The 21098-nt window shown below is 42.7% G+C and overlaps 1 protein-coding gene across 1 annotated transcript in view; it reads right to left on the bottom strand.

The window, feature by feature from the left end:
• Positions 1–21098, bottom strand: part of dnah6 (dynein, axonemal, heavy chain 6) — a 425407-nt gene that overhangs the window by 345308 nt on the left and 59001 nt on the right. Inside the window, exons 15-18 of the mRNA XM_041185312.1 lie at positions 20145–20396; positions 10434–10562; positions 3754–3867; positions 874–1017 (exon numbers count right to left, since the gene is read on the bottom strand). Coding sequence (XP_041041246.1) covers positions 874–1017; positions 3754–3867; positions 10434–10562; positions 20145–20396 — 639 coding nt within the window. The remainder of the gene's footprint in view (positions 1–873; positions 1018–3753; positions 3868–10433; positions 10563–20144; positions 20397–21098) is intronic.

The following is a 21098-nucleotide window of genomic DNA, read 5'->3' as shown; positions in this document are numbered from 1 at the left end:
AACAGCCATCCCTGGCTCATTCCCCTTGACAATGCCTTGACCAATCAGAGTCGATCTGCTTGGTTTAAATTTGAACAAAAGCTTAGCAGTTAACTGTTCCCTGGTGCATGCTGCATGAAAATGTCTCTACTAATCAGAGTCCACTTGCCAACCAATCAGCACTCTCTTCTCATACAGTATACATTTTTGTTCCCTTTACTTTTGGCATTCTTGTGAACTGTCCTGATGGGTGCAAGACAAAAAGCTTCAAAAGCATGTCTCTTTTTTTCAGCAATACACAATCTATTTTCTTGAACCATGGGTCGTCTCGCATGAGAATAAGCTTCCAGCCTGATTCCCTTTACCAAAAAGGAACCCAAAGCTGCTGAAGAGGAGAATCCCACCAGGACTGCGTTGCAGCACTCAAAGAAGCAGCCAGCCAGTTAAAGGAGATAGAAGAGCACAGAGAGAAAATGAATATTCATTTTTAGGCTTTGGCTTCTTTTCTGAAGTACAGAGGAAAAAGAGGCTACTACTGGGCCTTCTCATTTCTTTTACAGAGCTTTGAGGTATAATTATCACTACTCCAGGTTTTACTGCCACTCTTCTCCTAGGGGTCACTGGAGATGGTAGAGACAGTGATCATACATGGGCCTGTCCCCACCATCATTCACCTACTGCGTGTAGGCAAGAGGCAACCAACCAACGTTTCAGCAGGGGTGAGGGATGCAGCCTTACTGCCTGATTTTGCAACCTCTTACTTGAAAACAGGCAGTACAGTGGAGGAAAACCAAGGCTAAGATTTCACTTTGTGCTGAAAGAACCACAGTGCTAAAATATACGATAAATTTTCATTCTCTAATGTTCCTCAAACTTTGAGTAAAAACAAAGTACCTTTTGTCTCATCTGCTCTACATTATCTTTTAGTGTAGCTGCCACAGTATTTGTGGGGAGACCTTTTTCTAATTGATTCACAAACTTGCTGTATTTTGCAACTTCACTTGTTAATTCTTCTGCGTCTATGGTTTCAAATTTAAGCTGTGGGGGAGAAAAAATGATTTAAAAAAAGGTTGTAAGTATTATGTTATTTTCTGTGCCATTCCTATTGAAGGAATCACACCATATTAACTTTTCAACAATTGGTTTTGTTACACAAGTGTAGACATGGCAATCTACTATTTCAAAATTATCTAGCTTTTCTCCTGTTTAATGTTTCTAAACTTACAATTCATCAGCTCCTTTGCAATTTCCAGTAAGAAACAGGCTGGTACTGTTGAAATACTGGTTGGATATAATTTAAAACTGTGCTGTAGTGCTGGTCATAAACCTCCCTACTGAAAATTGAGCCCCATTATGAAACTACAGCAAGTGCCTATAAACAATTTTATACTTTGGTAGCATGTACTGAAATATTTCAAATTATAATCAAAGTATTGAAACTCTGCATCAGTTTTTTTTTTAAATGATCAACATGTCAAGATAAATTTGTGATATTTAACTATACTATTCAATGCCAGGTACACAGACCATTGAATAAACATGAACTAATTTTTAATATTTATATAAAATGTTCAGATGTACGGTTCACTCAAGTCCCCAAGACCTCATCAGTTAATCTATTATAATACTATACCAAGCCTACAATTTAATGATAGGTCTATACTAACAACATGATGGCCCAAAACAATCAGACCACAATACTGCTTCAGGCCAATCATGTGTCAATAGTAGGAAATCAATAAACATTATGAAAAAAAATGTCCCTCATGAGCAAAGTATATATGTAAGAAATAAGTTTGCCCAGGGTAGGGACCAGAACAAAGAGATGTGGTTCAATTGTTGATAATTTGTTGTTTAATTTGAATTGCTGCTAACAAGCTTTTGATGCCAGACAAAATTTTCTATGGACAAAGTCATTTCAAATGTAAACTGAAGTGCTGTATACTTGTGTTACTTGTTTAAAATAAGATTCATACAGTAATAAACAAAGACTATATTCTTAGATAAGCAGAGCAATATTTTTACACTCAACAATTTTTATGTATTATATAGCAAGCTCATTTTTCATTGATGAAATTTGAATTGAAAAGCAAAATAACGAAACTTAACACAATTACTACGTCACATTCAAATTAACTTAAAAATATAAGCATTAATCCAAAAATGCAAGCTGCCTTACCCACGACCTACTTTTCATGGATGAGTCTAGGTAGTGTCAACAAGTCATGCAAAATCATAAAAAAATCTGTTATTTTTGATGCCCACACAGATGCATTTTTCAGCAAGAATGCTGCATAGTAACCAGCAGTAGAAATCCTGTCCTTTCTTCCCCCTGCCACCTCCCTTCCACATCAGGGACACTGAGGTCAACTGTAAATGCCTCTTCCACTGCCTTGGGGGAGTCAGCTAAGACAGGTATTCATCAACTGAGTTACCAGAGAAGCATAGTTTCAATTCAAAAAAAAGATCTATACAAATATTTACACTAAAAGGAACCAGTGGAATATTTTTTTATTAATTCACGGGATGTGGGCTTTGCTGGCTAGGCCAGCATTTATTGCCCATTGCTAGTTGCCCTTTGAGAAGGCGGTGTTGAGCTACCTTCTTGAACCGCTACAGTCCATGTGGTGTAGGTACACCCACAGTGCTGTTAGGAAGGCAGTCCCAGGATTTTGACCCAACAACAGTGAAGGAACGGTGATATATTTCCAAGTCAGGACGGTGAGTTACTTGGAAGGGAACCTCCAGGTGGTGGTGTTCCCATCTATCTGCTGCCCTCGTCCTTCTAGGTGGTAGTGGTTGTGGGTTTGGAAGGTGCTGTCTAAGGAGCCTTGGTGAATTACTCATAAATAGGGACCGATTTTCTGCATTTACACCATCTGCCTTGCCTAGTAAGAAACTGCAGCCACACTGACTACAAATTCTTCATCCATTCATTTTAATGGACAAAGAATGGAAAATAGCATAGACTCTTAATTTAGTGTCAACTGTGGCTCAATTGGTTACACTCTCACCTCTGAATCTGAATGTTTAAGGATCAAGTCTCACTCCAGGACCTAAACACAAAAATCAAGGCTGACACTCCAATGCAGTTGTGAGGGAGTATTGTACCACTGGAGGTGTCATCTTTTGGATGAGATATTAAAGCTAGGCCCTGTCAGCTCTAGCAGATGTATGTAAAAGATCCCCTGGGACTATCTCAAAAAATATTCCTGTAAGATGGCCAATATTTATTTCTCAGTTAATGTCACAAAATCAGATTATCTGGTCATTACCCCATTGTTGTTTGTAGGGGCTTGCAGTATGTAAACTGGCTGCCATGTTTTCTACATTACAACAGTGGCGACATTTCAGAAAGTACTTTATTATCTGCAAAGTGCTTTGAGACATCCAGTGGTCATGAAAGACACAATATAAAAGCACATCTTTATCTTTACTTTCAAATATTAGTTGGTAGGCCCTGCTTTTACAGAAGACCGTCCCCATAATATGAACACAACAATGCATAGGTGCTCAGTGGATTTCTGCAAACATGATCAACTGATTTCTATTCATGAAGTTGTGCATTTCACCAAAATTAATGAGTCATCTTCAATATAACAGAATGGTCAACAAAAGTTATCGAATATAAAACACATTTGGTGAGCAGGAACTACTTAACATATTTATTCATGATGATGCATTTTTGTAATTGTCACTTTAAATAGATTGCTTACGGGCATTCTGCATACCTATAATTAGACAAAATGTATTAACTTAAAGGAATGAAACTACCTGAAGCCATTCATCCACACGGAGATCCCAGTCATTGAGAGAATTCCAAAGAAGCTGCTTTAGTTTCAAATCAGCATGCACTTCCTCCAGCAAATCAAATTTAGATATCTCAACCTAGGTGCAAAAAAGGACAGATTTTAGGCAGCACAATAAAATAAAACTGTAAGTTAGAGACGTCGCCACCAAAAAGTGTCCTAAGTAAACAAAATTGGCAGATTAATTTAATTTCCTCAATGTCTCATAAAATCACTGCCGCTAACAGTAGCAACGAAGCATCAGTAATGACTGGGCTACTGCAGTAATACTATGCTCATCATTCTGCTGCAAAACAATTATCACATTATTCAGTATATTGCTACTTTTAGAAGTCTTGGATCATTATCATATAAATTATCCAAGAAAAAAAATCTCCAGATAACACATATTGGAGTTTACTTCACCAAAAATACAAATATTAAGTATTCTGCTGATTATTTTAAAGCACTATCAACAAGGTGAGGGTCATGTTGGCTTTGTATGAAAGCATAAAACTGGTGAACAATGTGGTAGATTTCTAAGTTGTTATTCAGACAGATCAGCCATCCACAATAGAAATTATCCAATTTGAATTGAAAATCAAGCACTCTCTATGACAGGAAGCTGTTATGTAACACCAGTTATTGTCCAAGTAGCAATTCATATCTTCATCCCATGTTTTGACATCTAATTTATCAATAACAGAATAAAATATCTGCCATATGGATATGTCTCACTGTAGCTTTCAACCTAATTTGTTTTGAAAATTTTTCCCTTGGCTTTGTATAGACATAACTTAAGATTGTGGCGACAGTAGCCTAAAGCCTCTATTCAAAGCCTAATAGTGCTTTTTATTGAAATTTTTGGCTATTCCTATTGCTCAGTGAAGGTTACAATCAACCAATTTTGCTCAGTGACCACGAGTGTCATTCAGTGAAGGTGACAGCCTACCAATGAAATTCAGTGAAGGCTGATCAGTGAAATTACTGCCAGACGACATTGCCGACTGAAGGGTGTTAATAGTTGAGGTTATTCCAAAGGAGTAAATGCGTTGTGCTTCATGACTTTACAGTAGCGTACTAGCCTATTGATCAAGGCATCAATGACATACCAACACTGGATTGTAACAAGTACAGAAATGATACTTCACTACTGGCATTTCCAGTTTTTGCTAGTATCATGAAGCTATTAACGTATATATTATTAGGAAATATTTTTATTTTAAAATAGAGGCTTAATATGTGGGTGTGTCTTAATTGGGTTAAAGCCAGCTAGTCTGGGTGCTTTGATATGTACTAGTTTTGAAATGTAATCAGAGAGGTAGAGTGTATTTGCATTTTTTGAAAAGAGCATTCAAGAAGCGGGGTGAAATCTGGCACCTAGTGAGCAGAGACCAAGCAATATGTTTATATTGCTAATAAAATTGATACTATGAAAGGGGTTTTATTGTTAGAAGAGGTGGGTTCAAAGAGGCTGGTGATACAATGAGAATTTACATTCAATGAGCTGTGCTAGGTATAACTTCAGCAGTTTTGTGTGTGCTGAGCAGAGGCAATGTAAGATCAAAGTAGCTGTAAGCCTACAACTGTCTCCACAGGAACCAAAGTGAAAGGAACCTCATTTTGAATTTGTAAGGTGAAAATACTTTGGCTGGTGTCTACTTAAGTCTATGGGTTGCTGTTGCCTTAATGGAGATTAGTTTGGGAATTTGTAGCCATGTGTATATATTTAACATGTATAAATTAATAAAATGTTTCATTTAGTTTAATATAAAATCTCTTGAGAACTGGTGGTCTGACTTCTGAATTTAGAGTTGCATTTCAAACATACCACTTAAAAATACAGGTTGTGACAGTTGTTTAAAGTTTCCCTCTGGGATTTTTAAATAATTCAGCTTTACCGAAAGCCTGTCTCATAACATTAGGCTATGGGTTGAGCACATGAAGGATCCAGAAGAATGATTCCCCTGAGATCGGATCCTGTTCCAATTCATTTTCACATATTTACAAATGATCTACATCCGTCAATCTGTAGGTCATTCAAGTCTGCAGAGGACATCCAGCTGGCTTCAAGAAACTTCAGAAAGATTGAGGACAGGTTGAACCAAGTCATGGGAGCCACTAATGACTATTACAAAATGTGGTGACTTAAGCAGTCTGTCAAAGACAATGTCAGCATGGTTCCATGTTAATCGTGCTAATCCATCCATAAGATCTCAAATCTTCCTGGATGGAGAATAGCTGGCACATGACCCATTGGCAGCATATCTTTGGAGTAACTTACATATAACTACCTTACCAGTAGCTCAGAAGATGAAGAACAAAATGATCTCTTAACCAAGCTTGCATGCTGAATGGGAAACTAATACGTAAATGTTGTGCATCACAGCACTGGCTCTCTCTTACTCAGCTGTGAATATTGTGCACCTTTATGGTTAAACTACTTACACACAAAAATAGTTGATGTATATTTAAATTAAACAATGACAATAATCAGGGACAATGAGACCAACAAACAATGAATGGGCTACCAGTACTCTCAAATACATGACCTCCTAACTTCAGGTGCCATATAACAACAAAGAATCTCCTTGAAAAAATGCACAGATCCTACATTGCCACTTTTCAGAGATAAATGGGAGGTGTCTTGTTATCAACTCATCAGTAGAAAACCATATATGGTCTACACCAGAAACTATTTCCATGGTAGATATTGCCTTGTTACACTTCAAAATTGGGACTAGTTGTTCCTAACCACTTCATCACCTTGTGGCCTGTGCCAGACTGTTTGGCTTCGAAATGCCACACAATATCTGGTCAACTGTTATAGATAATGGGGACCTAAGGTGTACTAAAGGTCAGCAAAACTTTAAGGGCTCATGTTAACCTTTTGAAATTCTTGCAAACTCTACAGTAAACAAAATAATAATTAGCAAAGCAGATAAAATCATAATGTCTAGGTAAGAATATAATGATATCATTGCCCAGCTTACGGCCAGGGCAAGCTAATTACAAAACCAGAAAAACAAGTACTAGCAAACTGTACTAAATGCTGTGATAGATGCAGTTGGCCCTTAGTTCCCAGCATTGTCTTACAAGTTGTCACAAAGCTATAATAAAGTTTATTATTATTATTATATTATTGTGGTTTACTGTAAAGCAGGTTTATGAGTGTGAGTGTAGATGGTTCTGTTTGTGTGATTTAACTAAACAAGCGTCAGATAGGCTGCAAGCTTGAAATTATCAAAAGAAATTAGGGGTAAAAGATATTTGAAATGCTAATGAATAAACATGGATGAGGTCTTAGCATATAGGGTGTGAATGAAATTTGCATTTTTAGATAATTGAAGGAGTTGTTTGGGTTTCAAAGGGATGGGAGGATGTTTACGGCTAACAAGATAAATAGGGTAAGGTCATTATGTTTATTGTTCCCAAGAGGTACTGAGCATATTTGCAACATGAACGATTTTTATATTATAGGAAAAGTACATTTCCAAAAACATATAGAACAATAGAATTTACAGATTAATGAGAGAGAAACCTATATAAGGTGATGTTGCGGGGCCATTTAACAACTAAAAGGAGTGTGTAAAACAGCCTTGGGGGAGCCTCCAGCCATATTTACAAAAGTCGGCTGTGTCCAGTAACTAAGATTGGAGAAAAGCCTTAACTGGGTAGCAGTGGCCTTTCCCAGGATCATGGACTCGGGGGCGGTGGGGACTGAGACATGCAGACCAATCAGAGGCTGGAAACTCTTCATTGCTCGGAGGAGCCACTGGGAGATTGTGGGTGTTGCAGACACTACACCCACCAGAGGTCTGGAATTATCACGGATCAAGACACAGGTGAGTGATGGTGAGCGAGGGTGTCCGCAGCTTACATCACACATCAGGAACTGAATTTCAATCATTTAGCATCTCATTATAAGCCCTCCTCACCAGAATCATCAGCCCTAAGCTTGATCATCTGGGCACGTCGACATAATTGCACACCAACATGTTTCACAATTGTACATAAGCGACATGCACCTGGCGAGCTGCACTCCCCTTGGGACTTTGAGGTTTGTTTGCCTAACTTGCTTCAGGCATCACTTGCAGTCGTCAGTGCCAGGCTTCACAGGCAGCACCACAGGATTTTAGGGGGCCTCACAGGCACGTCTCTACCTACCCCTAACAGACCAACCAGTGAATGTGTGATGGCCTTATGAGTGTGAGAGATTAGAATGATAAGATGGTCGCCTTACCTTGGTGGCACGGATCAGATTGTTCATCCTCTTTCTGCACTGGATGGCCAGCCTCTTCTGTGCAGCAATTAAACTGACCATCACTGCTACCACCTCCCAAGCCAGAGTGGTGAGATTGCTGGACCTCTAGCAGGCAGAGGGTGGAGGACATCATGGTGGGCCTCCAAAAGGCATTCCAGTGATGGGTCACTGAGCTCTTCTTGGCTTTAAGGGCCATGTCTTCATTGGAGCAGTCCTAGGCTGCAAGCCTTGAGAACTGTGTGCGCAGTGTAAATGAATTTTTTTTCCTTAATATTACTGTGGGATGCTTTAAAGCAGGCTTGTGGGGGCTGTGTTGTGTGTATGTGTGTTTTGTCTAATTTAATTAAACTAAAGATGGTTTGACTGCAAGGTTTGAATCATCAAAGGGATTACGTGTAAAACAGGCATTTTGAAATGGAAATGGATGAGCTAAGTAAGCTAGGTAAATAGGTTAGAGCTAACATTTGCACTTGTAGTTAAGTTCAGAGGTTATTTGAATTTCAAAGGGACAGGATAAGATGTTGTACAACTGGCAAAATTGATAAAGCAAATTCTTAAGTTTATTTTTCCTGAGAGTGCTGGTCATAATGACAATATGAAAGATTTTTATATTCTTGGAAAAGTAACTTCGAAAGAAAGGGTGCAACAATGGGATTTACAGATCAAAAGGAAGAAAATATATTTAAAAAAAGATGGAAAGCTGTATAGGGGTGGCCATGTGAGCTCTTGAAAGGTAGACTATGTGAAATAGACCTGTGAAAAACAGCCTCCAGCCACCCCAGAGAAGTGTTTGCTTGTTCTAGAGAGCACGGTTTTGTTAAAAACCCTGGAATTCCACTGGAAACACCTCCCTCTCACAACAGTGGGTACTTGTGATAATATTGTTGGTTGTTTTATAGATTAAGAATCTATTCGGACTGTTGCCTGAAAAGGGGTGTATAGTTGGGGGTCTGCTTAAGTAGAAATCTTTTTGGAACTGTTATAAGACTAAGTTTAACTATGTAACTGTAATCTTGTGTGCTTAACTTTTTCTTTTCTTTTGTTAATAAATGTTTTAATTTAACCTTTAAAATCTCTAAAGGACTCTATATTTTTGACTTCAGTGTACATACCCTCTTCTAATAAATACAAATTGCAAAATTGTTGCGATAGCTTGGCCAAGTTTCCCTTTTGGATTTGGTCAGCCTGGCAAATACCACCTGCCATATGATAACAGAGCCTGCAGTTTAGATATGGCACCTGAGTGAGGAAATGGTGAGTTAACAGGATCGTGGGCGAATAAGAGGCCACCCGCCAGCGAGGCAACATGTTTCCTATGGCTGCATAATTAATGCGGCAGGATGGGGAGATACGGCATGAAAATCTGCCAACATGGCTGATGGGTAAAACGTCATTTTTCACACCTGCTACCACACTTAGCGCAAATCTGGGACGATTCTGCCCAATATGTTATCTAAATGAATTTAAAAAACAATTAAAAATCAAAAATTAAAGGAACAATAAAACATACTTATTGCAGTTTTAGGGTTAGAATTGGAGCATTATTAATTTTCAGTTTTGAACACAATACATACTTGCTAATTTCTGTATTCTACAGGCATCGATTCATTCTATATTAGATGTTTCCTACTACTCCAGTGTCAAACAAAAAAGTCCTATAGAACCATGTAAATTTACAGCACAGAAATAGGTTATTTGGTCGTCATGCTTGTACTGGCTCACTTGCTAGAACAATCCAAAACAAATTACTCTGCTCCATTCTTCACTTCTACCCCCTTCCCCTAAAACCATCATAACCAATACTTCAAATATTTATCCAATTCTCTCTTAAAAGATGCAATGGTTTATGTCTCAACTGCTCCTTGCTCCACAATGGCTAATCTCTCTCTAAAATCTAGTCAGGTGTCACATTTAGCATTTAACTTAACTTTAACAATAACTCGTAGTTTTTTCAATCTTACTGAGTGGTAAAAAGCTGCAGAGTTAGTTAATTTAGTAGCTAGTTAGAACTGTTTCCTTGGTCAGCGGGGCCTGACTCAGGTCTTTGGAGTTTCAGCTAGTATAAAGGCAGGAGGTTTTTACTTATGCATGGGGGCCATCTTGATGGAAGGATGGAGAAATAATTAAGTGACCCATATATCCCAACATTCTCCATGAATATAAATTTATCCCATCTGATCTCCTCTTGCCACTGACTCTATAGGCAGATGAAATAATCTTTCCCATTCACTGAACTGAAACTTGTCATCATTTTAAAAATCCCTGTTAAATTTCATCTGCTTTCCATGCTCCGGTGGAAATAGATGGAGTGCCTCACCTCTCCCCATAACTATAGTTTCTCATCACGAGCAATTACTAGAAATCTACCATGAAATCACTGGGATACAGCTAAAACTAATTACCTTGAAATTCCTCTGGTAAGATTTATACTGAAATGCACGTTTTTGTAATTCATCCATCACTGTCTGCATATCCGCCAGCGTAGTTTTCACTTTTTCTCTGTCAGTATTGATGTCTAGAAGCTGAGGATCCTATAAAACACAATGGTAATGAATACAGATTAATAAGATTATATGTATTATCCATAACTAGAATAGAAATAACAATCACTAAGTAAAATGAATAGTGGCATATTATTGCTTGGAGTAGAGATCTGCTGGCACGCAGTTTTCCTTTTGATTAATTGTATTTAATTTCTCTTCCTCATAATATCCCTATTCCTCAGATGAGTGTGCAATAATTCTAGGCCTCTGCAACAATTCAGTTGCCTGCAAGTCCATGAGAATAACACATGGTGAAGGAGGAGGTTCATAATCAACATTTGAGAGACAGCGTACAAGTCGGGCCCACAGAAAGAATTTGGGGAAGGTTACAGTCAGGAACAAAAGAGAAGAAACAACTTGCATTTATACAATTCCTTTCATAACCTCAGGATGTGGAAAAGTGCTTCACAGCAAATGAAAGGGGAAGCAAGGAGTTAGGAGAATTGCCATGGGACCGGAAAAAAATGGACCATAGTCCGGGAGTGAGTGGGACAAGAGGTAATCATGTGACCTGAGGTCTGGTAACACTGGGATCTGGCTACACTTGGTGAGATTGCAGCCGAGGACTTATAAGGACTTTGGAAGCTGAGATCTGGCAGTATGAGTGGGTGTGGGAGGCTGACAGTGGGAAGAAAAAGAAATGGTGGGCCATCGATAAGAGGTAATACAAGGAAGGCACAACTGAATAGATTGTGAGGATATTTTTGGATGGTGAGTAGGCCACCAAACTTTCTCAGCCTCTCATATCTTTGCAGCCAAGGATATCAATACTAGTGAATCTCCAAAGAAGTTCCTCCTTCTTTATAGTCTTTTCCTTGTTGCTTAATTGTTTTCATTTTTGTGTTTTCTGTATCCTCCTCAAATCAGCAAGCACTTGATCTGGCCAGGTGAATAAAAAGTCGGGCTGGGATGCACTTAGACGAGAATAAATAGACAGCTGGGCCAGTCGGAACTCTGGACAAGCGAGAGAGCAGACAGGTTGGGAACAATTTAGATTCGGCAGGCAGCGAGAAGGCATACAAGGGAGCAACAGAAGCCAGGCAAAAAAGATTGGGATTGGGATACACGATGACTTAATTTTAAATTTATTAAACATAAGGATAGAGTAACACATCAAAACTTCTTCCAAGCAGGTACGAGCTAATCCAAGTCCCGATGCTCAGCATCTACCAGAAAATCTGGATCAGATTCTATGGCTTCAATAAGCTAAAAAAAAAAATCAAAATTGTGGTAAAATAAAAATTAGTGGCTTGAAGGAACTAAAGCATTCCTTGCTCCAATTTCTTTAAAGTGTTGAAAATAGAAAATCATGATTTCTGATAGCCCAACACGAAATCCAAGTAGAAACCTGTGTCCTTCCACATAAGACACCATCTGATGAAATGCATTGTTCAACATAAAAGCAACCTAAAAGTTTCAACAATGGAAAGCTCAAAATATAATAGAATAAATGTCCTGATATGGACATCTAATGGGTGCTTGACAGCATTGGACAAAAAAGTTCAGAGGCCTCAGAAGGATTGTCAAGGTAAGATTTTAAGGAAACAGTCAAGGTGAAAGTATCTAACATTTGTCTGCTCAAAGTGCAAAGCTATAGTATAAATATTCAAAGAGTTTATGCCCAACCTGATGCAGCTTCACTAAGGCAGCATTGCAGTGCATTGAGGAAACCTGTGTTCTGTTTTACACATGCACATACATATAAAAAAGGCTGGATACAAATTTTGTGAGTTGTGAACAAAATGCTTACTTACAACAAAAGCTATTTCCAAGCTAAACATTCACAGACTCACATCATTTGGCGTGGAAACTGTAGATTTAAAATGTACTTGTTTCTATTTATCAGTCTCAGTAATTATATCTGCTTGTTTCAAATATGCTTATTAACACAAGCAAAAACAAACAAGGATTCAGCAGGGATGGGGTATTTGTAACTTCCTGACATTAGTAAAAATCAAAATCTGAGGTAATAGGCCATAAAGAGAAGGGAGGAAGGGCAAAGTTGGGGACTTTCCCCTTTATTCAGGACAAGTGTCATCCTTTGCATGGGATTCAGCCTATCCCTACTTACTTACTCATTCACTGACAAACACACAATGTGCATCAGGGGCATAGTTTTGTCCTCGTCAGGTGGGCTTGGCAGGGGCGATCGGAAATGCGAATTAGGGCCCGACCACAATTTCACACAGGTGGGCCAACTATGGCCCGCCCAGCTTGAAATGCAGCTTGTCATTGGCTAGGAAGGGCCGAGCGGGGGTGGGGGCCTATCGTCTGCCAGGTCCAATGGTGGCCTGTTTAAAAACGGCCCAGGTAGCCCCAGAAAGGCTACCAGGAAAAAAGGTCTGTCTGCCATTGCAAGGATGGAGTCCAGTGTGTCAGCAAACATCAGGCGAGAGGGCTGGTCGGGGGCGGGGGGTGCAGTAGGGCGGGGGACACTCAGGCCCCCCCCAGTTTTCCGGCAAGTGCCTTGCTGCCCTCGTGGAGGAGGTGGCTGCCAGAAGGGACACCCTTGTCCCCAGAATTGGGAGGAGGAGGCCACCACACCTCACAAAGAGGGCACGGGAGGAGGTTGCAGCCCGGGTGAGCAGCTATGGCACGGTGAGGCGCACTTGGGTGCAGCGCCGGAAGCGCTTCAATGATCTGTTGAGCTCAGGAAGAGTGAGTACTATATTGGCATGGGTCAGTGTGTTCAATTGTTTTGGGCTGGCCGCTCCCCCCCCACCGCCGCCGTGGAGCTCAGCAGTGTTAGAGTGTGAGTGCCAACTGTCAATGATGCTGGCGCTGGCTAAGGGGCTGAGCCCTGGCTGCTTGGACTGAGTGCCTTGTGGCTCCAGCGCTATGACTCGGATGTGCCCTGCAAGGTGCTCCTCAGCTGGGGTTGGCCAGGCTGCAATGGCGCTGTAGGTTCGGAGTGGACTAAGAAATGCTCCTCTGTCCATTCAGGAGAAGACATCCCTTAACAATATTAAGAGGTTGTGGACTGGCGGAGGACCTCCATACCTCCTCATCCTCTCCCAGTATAAGCAGGGGGCCTTGGAGCTCAAGAGGCGCCATGCTCAAAATTCAGATCTAGTGCTGGTGTCATTCAGATTGTTTACAGATAACAGAGTGTAAGAATGCAGATATGGTCACAGGTGCTGTGATACAGAGAGATATTCGCACCATTCAAAGAGGGTATGTTCAACTTCCACTTAACTTGCACAATCCTTACTCCACAAAACAAGCCCAATGTTACCCGAAACAAGTCAATAATCTTGTGTAACCATTCTAGTGCAGCTGCTTCATTCATGTGAGCCTTGAGCCTGGAGTGCCCATTGATCATTGAAAGACGAGGGCACCATGATGCAGATCTCCATTGTCTCACCAGGGTGCCTGACATGCACAGTGACAGTGTGATGACTTTAACTAATGACATGTCCTTGTTCTCCCTTTTAGGTTCGCCAGCAGGCATTAACTCTCTGGACCCTGCAGGACCATCCCAACACCGGAGAACCACCATGCTCCCCAAGCATCTGCATCACACCCACTCTCTGAAGCAGGCACCAGCGCAGATACCAGCACCTCAGTGGGCATTAATTCAGCGGCTAATATCTCAGTGCCCATTGATGAGGCAATTCACACTCGCTTGAGGTGAGGGAGAGGCAGAGAGTGCCCAGGACACTGGCAGTCGGAGGACTGCTGGGGACCAGGATGATGCTCAGTCGAAGGCTGATGATGAGCCTCTGGAGTCGTCCATTAGGCAGCAGTTGCTGGATGTCCAGCAGGGTGCATGAGAGGATCTGGCGGAGATCCAAGGGGGTATGCGTGCTATGGTGTCTGTTGTGGAGGAGTCCCTGTGGAGCATGAGTACTGTGTTGACCCTCATGACCAAGCGCAATGCCTCCTCCATGGGGAGAGTGGCGACTCTCATGGAGAGGCTGCTCCAGGAACAGAATCAGGGTTTCCTGGGGTTGTGCTCAGACCTGCAAGCCCTCACACAGGCACTGACCTCAGCTGGTCAGGGTCCATGTGTGAAATGGATAGGGCACCCAGTATCCCAGCTAGGTGCCCATCCATTAATGGCAAGCATGGAGGTCCACAGTGACCTCACATTGGCGGACGAGCTGCTTGTCGTCTCTGTGGGTTCCTCTTAGGACATTCCAGATGTAAGCAGCAGCTCCTTCGCCCCTCTGCCAGTGACCATGGTGTCTGATGAGGCTGCGGCGACTGGGAAGATGCCAGCAATGGCACTGGCCGCTCCCACCCAGGCGGGACCAGCATGGGCTCCACTGGCCATCGGTTGTCCGCCAAGGTCATCTAGGCCAGCAGGACTGCAGAGTCAGCAGGCTGTCTCCAATGCCGGTGCCAGTCAGGGGGTGCACCTACATATAACACCTGTAAAAGTAAGCTTAAAGCACCTTAAGCACAAGAGGGAGTGGTCACAGGTGATCCTTTGTCCCCCCATTTTGTTTTTATTTTTTGAAAAGGTGTGGCTACCAACACTTTTTTTTTTCCAGTCAAGGCTATGTGAATTCCAACATACAATTAAATTTGCTTTTGTGTTATTGGCCTGAGTATGCTTCATTTATTTGGTGCAGGGTAGACCAGAATGTAATGTTGACATGGGTGGCTCAAACCTTTATTGCACAGGCACTGAGTGTATCTTGGGGTCCAAGGAAAGAGTCATTTCTGTTATCCACATTGCAGGTAGCAACCCTGGCATGAGGTAGTAGTTATTATTTGGCAGCCCAGCTAAGGAGCATTGGATCAAAGTGTCCCTGCCTCCCTGGAGGTTACCAAGGTCTGGTTCCACACCCTCAGCATTCTTCTCACTGTACTCCTCTTCTAATTCACAACTGGATTCATGCTCAGTGGCCTGTGCAGCTGCGTCAAGATCCTCCTTCTCCAGTGGGTCCCCCCTTGCCAGTGCCAGATTGTGGAGAACGCAGCATGCAACCACTATCAGTGACACTCGTCCTGTGGGGTATTGCTGTCCGCCCCCTGAACGGTCCAGGCATCAGAAGCGCATCATGAGAAGACCTATAGTTCTCTCTACCACCGCCCTTGTGGACACATCAATCCTGTTGTACCTCTGCCTCTGTTCTTGGGTAGCGGAGAGGCGTCATGAGCCACCTTTTCAAGGGATGTCACCCACTAGCCATCCATTCAGTCAGGCTGGACTACTGAAGAGGCTCGGCACCTGAGAGTGTCTGAGGATGTATGCATCATGGGAGCTGCCAGGGAACATTGCATAGACGGGCAGAATCTGCATCCTGTGGTCACACAATACCTGCACGTTCATGGACTGTAATCCCTTCCTGTTAACTAAGGCATCCGGCTGATCCGCTGGCGCCTTGATGGCCACATATGTGGGCAGTCGATTGTACACTAGATGCAGGGGAAGCCAGCAATCACTGCAAAGCCTCTGGCTCACTCAGCCTGGCTGGCCTCATCTGTATGCAAATGAAGGAAAGTCAATACCCACCTGAACAGAGTTTCTGTCACCAGCTTGACACAACTGTGGACAGCTGATCGGGAGACTCCACACAGATCATCCACTGACCCCTAGAAACAGCCAGCAGCATAGAAGTTGAGGGCTATTGTGACCTTCAGGACCACTGGCATGGGGTGCCTACCCACACAGTTGGAGCTTATCTCAAGTCCGATCATCTAGCAAATGGAAGTCATGGGCCCCCTTGAGAGACGGAGACTCCTTTGGCATTACACCTCCGACATATTGAGGTACCTGCATTGCCGCCAGTAAACCCTGGCAGCAGGATAGTGGCATCTTCTGCAGCCACTTCCACCTTGGACTGATCTGAACGACACACGGTGATGTTGGGACACACATCCAATGTCACTGTGTGTCATTTAATGCATCGGCGAGCGAGCCCCACCACCCGCTTGCTAACCCGAAGATTCTGGCCATGAACTCAAATTTATGTTGCAGCTTCCTGGCAATAAGGCTCCCGCCAAGGTTGTGATTTTATCAAATTATTGGAGGGGAGCTGGGAGTGGGCGGAGTGGTAAAATAGTGGGCAGTAGGTTTCAGAAGAGAAGCCCGACATCTTCAAACCATCAGAGAAAATTTCCAAATGCAGGAACAGTAGTGTCTTGATCGCCAGCCAACCAGAGGCAGACGGTCAATTAATCCAATTAATTAGCCTATTAACAGTCACTTTACCATGACTCTGTGATTTTACCAACATTGGAATGGCCCCCGCTACATGGAGAGACTGGCCGGTGCATTGTAGCACCCTCCCAGTGGCTTGAATGGGACATGGAGCTTCCTTTCCGGAGGCTCCATGTCCCATGGAAGGTCCCCCTGAGGAAAATGGCACCCTCACCGCTCTGACGTTGCTGCTAGAAGGTTCACTGTTCCAGTCGCCGGCGCCCGCCTACCTGGCTACGGCACATTTTTTAAAATTTTTACCAACCCTTCAAGGGCATCTTAGCATGGAGCTGGTCCCTTCTTTTCCTTGCGACCTCCGCAGTAGCCACCTCCATTCGAGGTGCTGCCAAGGCAGCCGTGCTGTCAGTCTTCTGACTGGGCCAGCTGCTCATGGTCCAAACGGCTTCTTAATTGGCCACTGCCAGTAAAATCCCCTCCATAGTCCCACAGTTTTCCCATGTGACATTGTGACCCACATTTGCTCCCAGCGGTGCACCAAGGCACGCCAGTAAAATTCTGGCCCTAGAATGCAAAATCAATAAATGCTGCCTCTCGTTTCAGACTCTTGTGTGTCCAGGAACCAAGGGCCAGATTTTGCCAGCCCAATTCAGGGAAAATCTGCAGACACGGATGAAGGAGGGGGGAATCCAAAATTGCAACCTCATTCCTGTCAGCCGCCATTTTGACTGACATGGGAAACGTGGCAGGTCATGACCCAATGTCCATGCAAACTGAGGTCAGGGCTGCCATATAACTGCCTACTTCGATTTTATACTTAATTGATTTTGAGATTTTCAGCAAGGCAGGTGGGTCACTGGAACTTGTATGAACCACGTCAGGTCGGAAGGGTCATAAATCATTTAGGAAGCCATTTCTTCATTCAGGAACCTTTCAAAAGTTGTTGCCAACTTCACACATCATAATTAGATATTGCATGATATGCAAGTATGTTTTTAATGCAGTGATTAATTATGTTTTTTTCTTAAAAACCACCATTTAATTGGCAGCATTGTGAAAGTGGTAAAATACATTAGGGTACACTATCCAGCGAATAAAGTGCTCTTCTGCATTCAACAGTATTTAGATTCAGATTTTAACATGTCAGCTGGACCCTGTGTTTTGATCCTTACATTGATTGACAGCCCAAACATCTGTTGAGCCTTTGAAATAGCTGAACAGGTGGCTGACTTCTTTGACAGCCCTGGTATCTGTTCAGTCTTTGAAACAACTACTTCATAGGTTTTAATGTATTCAGCTCTGGAAGTCTGTTGACAGAGTTGTACAATGGAATTTCATTATGCGTACTTGGCTGAGTGCCAACCCCTACTAAATAGGATGGCATTTGATGGAGGCAACAGGTATTTCACCCAACAGCTGCAGAGCCCTACATCACCTCTTTTGTGGAAGTCCCACTGCATTAAGTGCCAATCTGGGACTTAACTGAGCAGCAGCAGACCGACTCTGGGATCAAGTACCCTGGGGTGGAAGTCCCGCCCACCCAGGGCTGCCAGCCAATCAGAGGCTGGCAGCTGTGCCGTTCTTCCAGGAAGGTCCAGGATCACCACAAGACAATTTTTTTTATCCACTCACGGGATGTGTGCGTCGCTAGCTAGGCCTGCATTTATTGCCCATCCCTAACTGCCCTTGTTCAAAGGGCATTAAGAGCCAGCCACACAGCTGTGGGTCTGGAGTCACAAGTAAGGACAGCAGATTTCTCTCCCTAAAGGACATTAGTGAACCAGATGGGTTTTTATGACAATTGGCAATAATTTCACGGTCATCATCAGGCTTTTAATTCCAGAGTTTTATTGAATTCCACCATCTGCCATAGCAGGATTCGAACCCAGTCCCCACAGTATTACCCTGGGTCTCTGCATTACTAGCACAGCGACAATGCCACTACGCCATCACCTCCCCAAAGTCTGATGGGGGAGGGAAGATAGCGGGATGAGGATTAGCAGCAAGGGCAGGGGATGTCTCTCAGCAGCCCTGCCCTTCCTGATGCCATGTCTCTCAATCAGGCAGTAAGTGACTTTGAATGAGGGACACCCAGCCCCTCCACAAAACCCTCCACCTCCTCTACAACCAGCCCTGCCACCCTGGGATCTTACAAGCAACCCTGACAGGATTTGCTTTTTAAACTTCACACATGGTGAGACCCCACCCGCCGCTGGTATTCACCCACGAATTGCCCAGTTAAGGGCCTCTATTGGCTGCAGGACAGGAAGCCCGTCCATGAGCCTTCCCACCCCAGGCTTAATCAGGGCAGAGGCAGGAAGGCAGCGGGGTCCCCACCCACCACTCATCCATCCAAATGCATCTCCCATCACCAAACTCACCTCGGGGGAGGGCATTAAATTCTGTCCATAAATTCAGCTCAGCAGGGATTGTTGATACAGTTGTCAGGATATTTTGAGCTTTTTTTGATTGATAGTTTCATGAGCTTCTAAGAGGATTATATTTTGTGAGGAGGTTTAAGAATGTTTATTTGTTTATTTTAACAGTCTTATCATCACTTGAGAGGATTAATTATTTTTCAAGTGGCGTTTGAATGAGGCTGGTTTGAATGGGGCTGTGTTTGATTGAGAGCTTTAACTCCTAACAGGATTACTTTTTTTGAGGTTTCTGAATGGCTCTTTGTTTATTTTGACAGTTTCATGACATCTCAAAGACTTTCAAATGTCATCAGAGTGCTCATGAGTTCTGTCCATATGGGTACTGAGTAAGTGTGCAGGGGGATTATGGAGGGGGCATGGGGATGGGTGTGGGTTGTGGGGATAATGATTGAGGGCTAGGATGTTTAAAACTCATAGGCAGAAACATCCTGATGTCCAAGTGAACACAGGGTGGCCTTCTAACTTGTCTCAGCATCTGCCCACCTCCATTCCCACCTCGGGCCTGCTACAAAAGGCAGAGGCCTCAGCTTCAGCCAGTGCCTGCCACCCTACTATAAAAATAGCAGACAGGCACTCCCAGTCAGGAGGTGGCATTGCAACATTGGCAAATGGCTCAACTCACAATTGCCACCTCAAATGGGAAAATCCAGCGGCAAATAGTGGTCTGTGATCTAAATGATGAAACCAACTTGATTCTTCGCTAAGTTTGCAAACCCTCCATATCCATGAACTGGAACGTTGGATAAGGAAACTACTTCAAATTGCATTATTTTGAAACACACACAGGCACTGGCAATAGGGAGACTCTCTCGCCAGTTGTGTATGTTGGAAAATTGGGTGCATTGACTAAATGATCAGCAAACCATGGGCAATGAGCACCCAACTTTTGAATTCCACACCTGGTATGCACGGCAAACCAGTGAGGAGAGAGGAAAAATTCAAATCCTTGACATTCGCATGATTAAAAGGAACATGGAAATACAGAACAGGAGCTGATGATGAAGATAGCAACTATTGACCTACCTGTTCTTTTATCCTTACTGCTCTGACCTCCTCATTCAGCACGTCTATGTCTTTATCCAAGCAGCGACATAATTTGGAAATGTTGCTATCTCTTTCACTTACAGCTCTGTCAATTACACTGCGAACTGCATTAATCGAAGGTTTCAGAGTTGCAAATACGGCAAGATCTTCAGGAGGTGTACCAATCTTATACTTTTCGATGAGCTGATACATCATTACAACAACATTTGATTCTTCCTCCAAGACTTCAATCTAAAAAAAAGGTCAGCATTTGTTTTACTCAAGTTATTAAGACTTCTATCGCAAGTTATTTATTATTTAATCCATGGGCCAACTTCTACCCTTGTGGACTTTTTTGTGGGCCTTAAGTATATCCAGTTATATCCCATGTTCCATGCTTTACCAGTAGTTAAATAATCCAAGTTCCCATTAACTTACAGTACACCCTGCAGTCCACGGTTGGCTTGGGTCACCATCAAAAGCATATCACTGTGGAGGGTGTGGATCAATACAATTGTCAGTAAATGCCCCCAAGTTCATCAGGGTCACAAATCCAACTTGAAATGTTTCACAGAAATCCAAAGGTTGAAATTGATATGTGTATTTCCTGCAATAGTTGCCACAACTTGAGGTCCCAGTACTTTCCACTCGTGGTTTTCCATGACTTAGAATCACAAGGATCAGGCAAGGTGGCCTTGCACATTAAAGCTAAATCAAGAAAAGATTCCCAACAATTAACATGTACGTTGTATTTCCACAATTTCATTCGTAATCTTGGGAAAAAGTCTGGATCAGTGACAATCATTAGGGATTTCTGCAAACAATGATCCATGGGAAAGCGATGGGATCATTTCAGAAGTGAGCAACTGAGGAATCAGGAAAGCTACCTCCAGAATTAATAGAAGGAAAATGCTGACATCATAATGTAGCTTTCACATCTTCAGGATTTCTTAA

This window comes from Carcharodon carcharias, chromosome 4 (assembly GCF_017639515.1).
Source record: "Carcharodon carcharias isolate sCarCar2 chromosome 4, sCarCar2.pri, whole genome shotgun sequence".
In the NCBI taxonomy this organism is placed as follows: Eukaryota; Metazoa; Chordata; class Chondrichthyes; order Lamniformes; family Lamnidae; genus Carcharodon; species Carcharodon carcharias.
The sequence above is the reverse complement of the archived record's forward strand: the minus strand, read 5'-3'. Positions and strand labels throughout refer to the sequence as shown.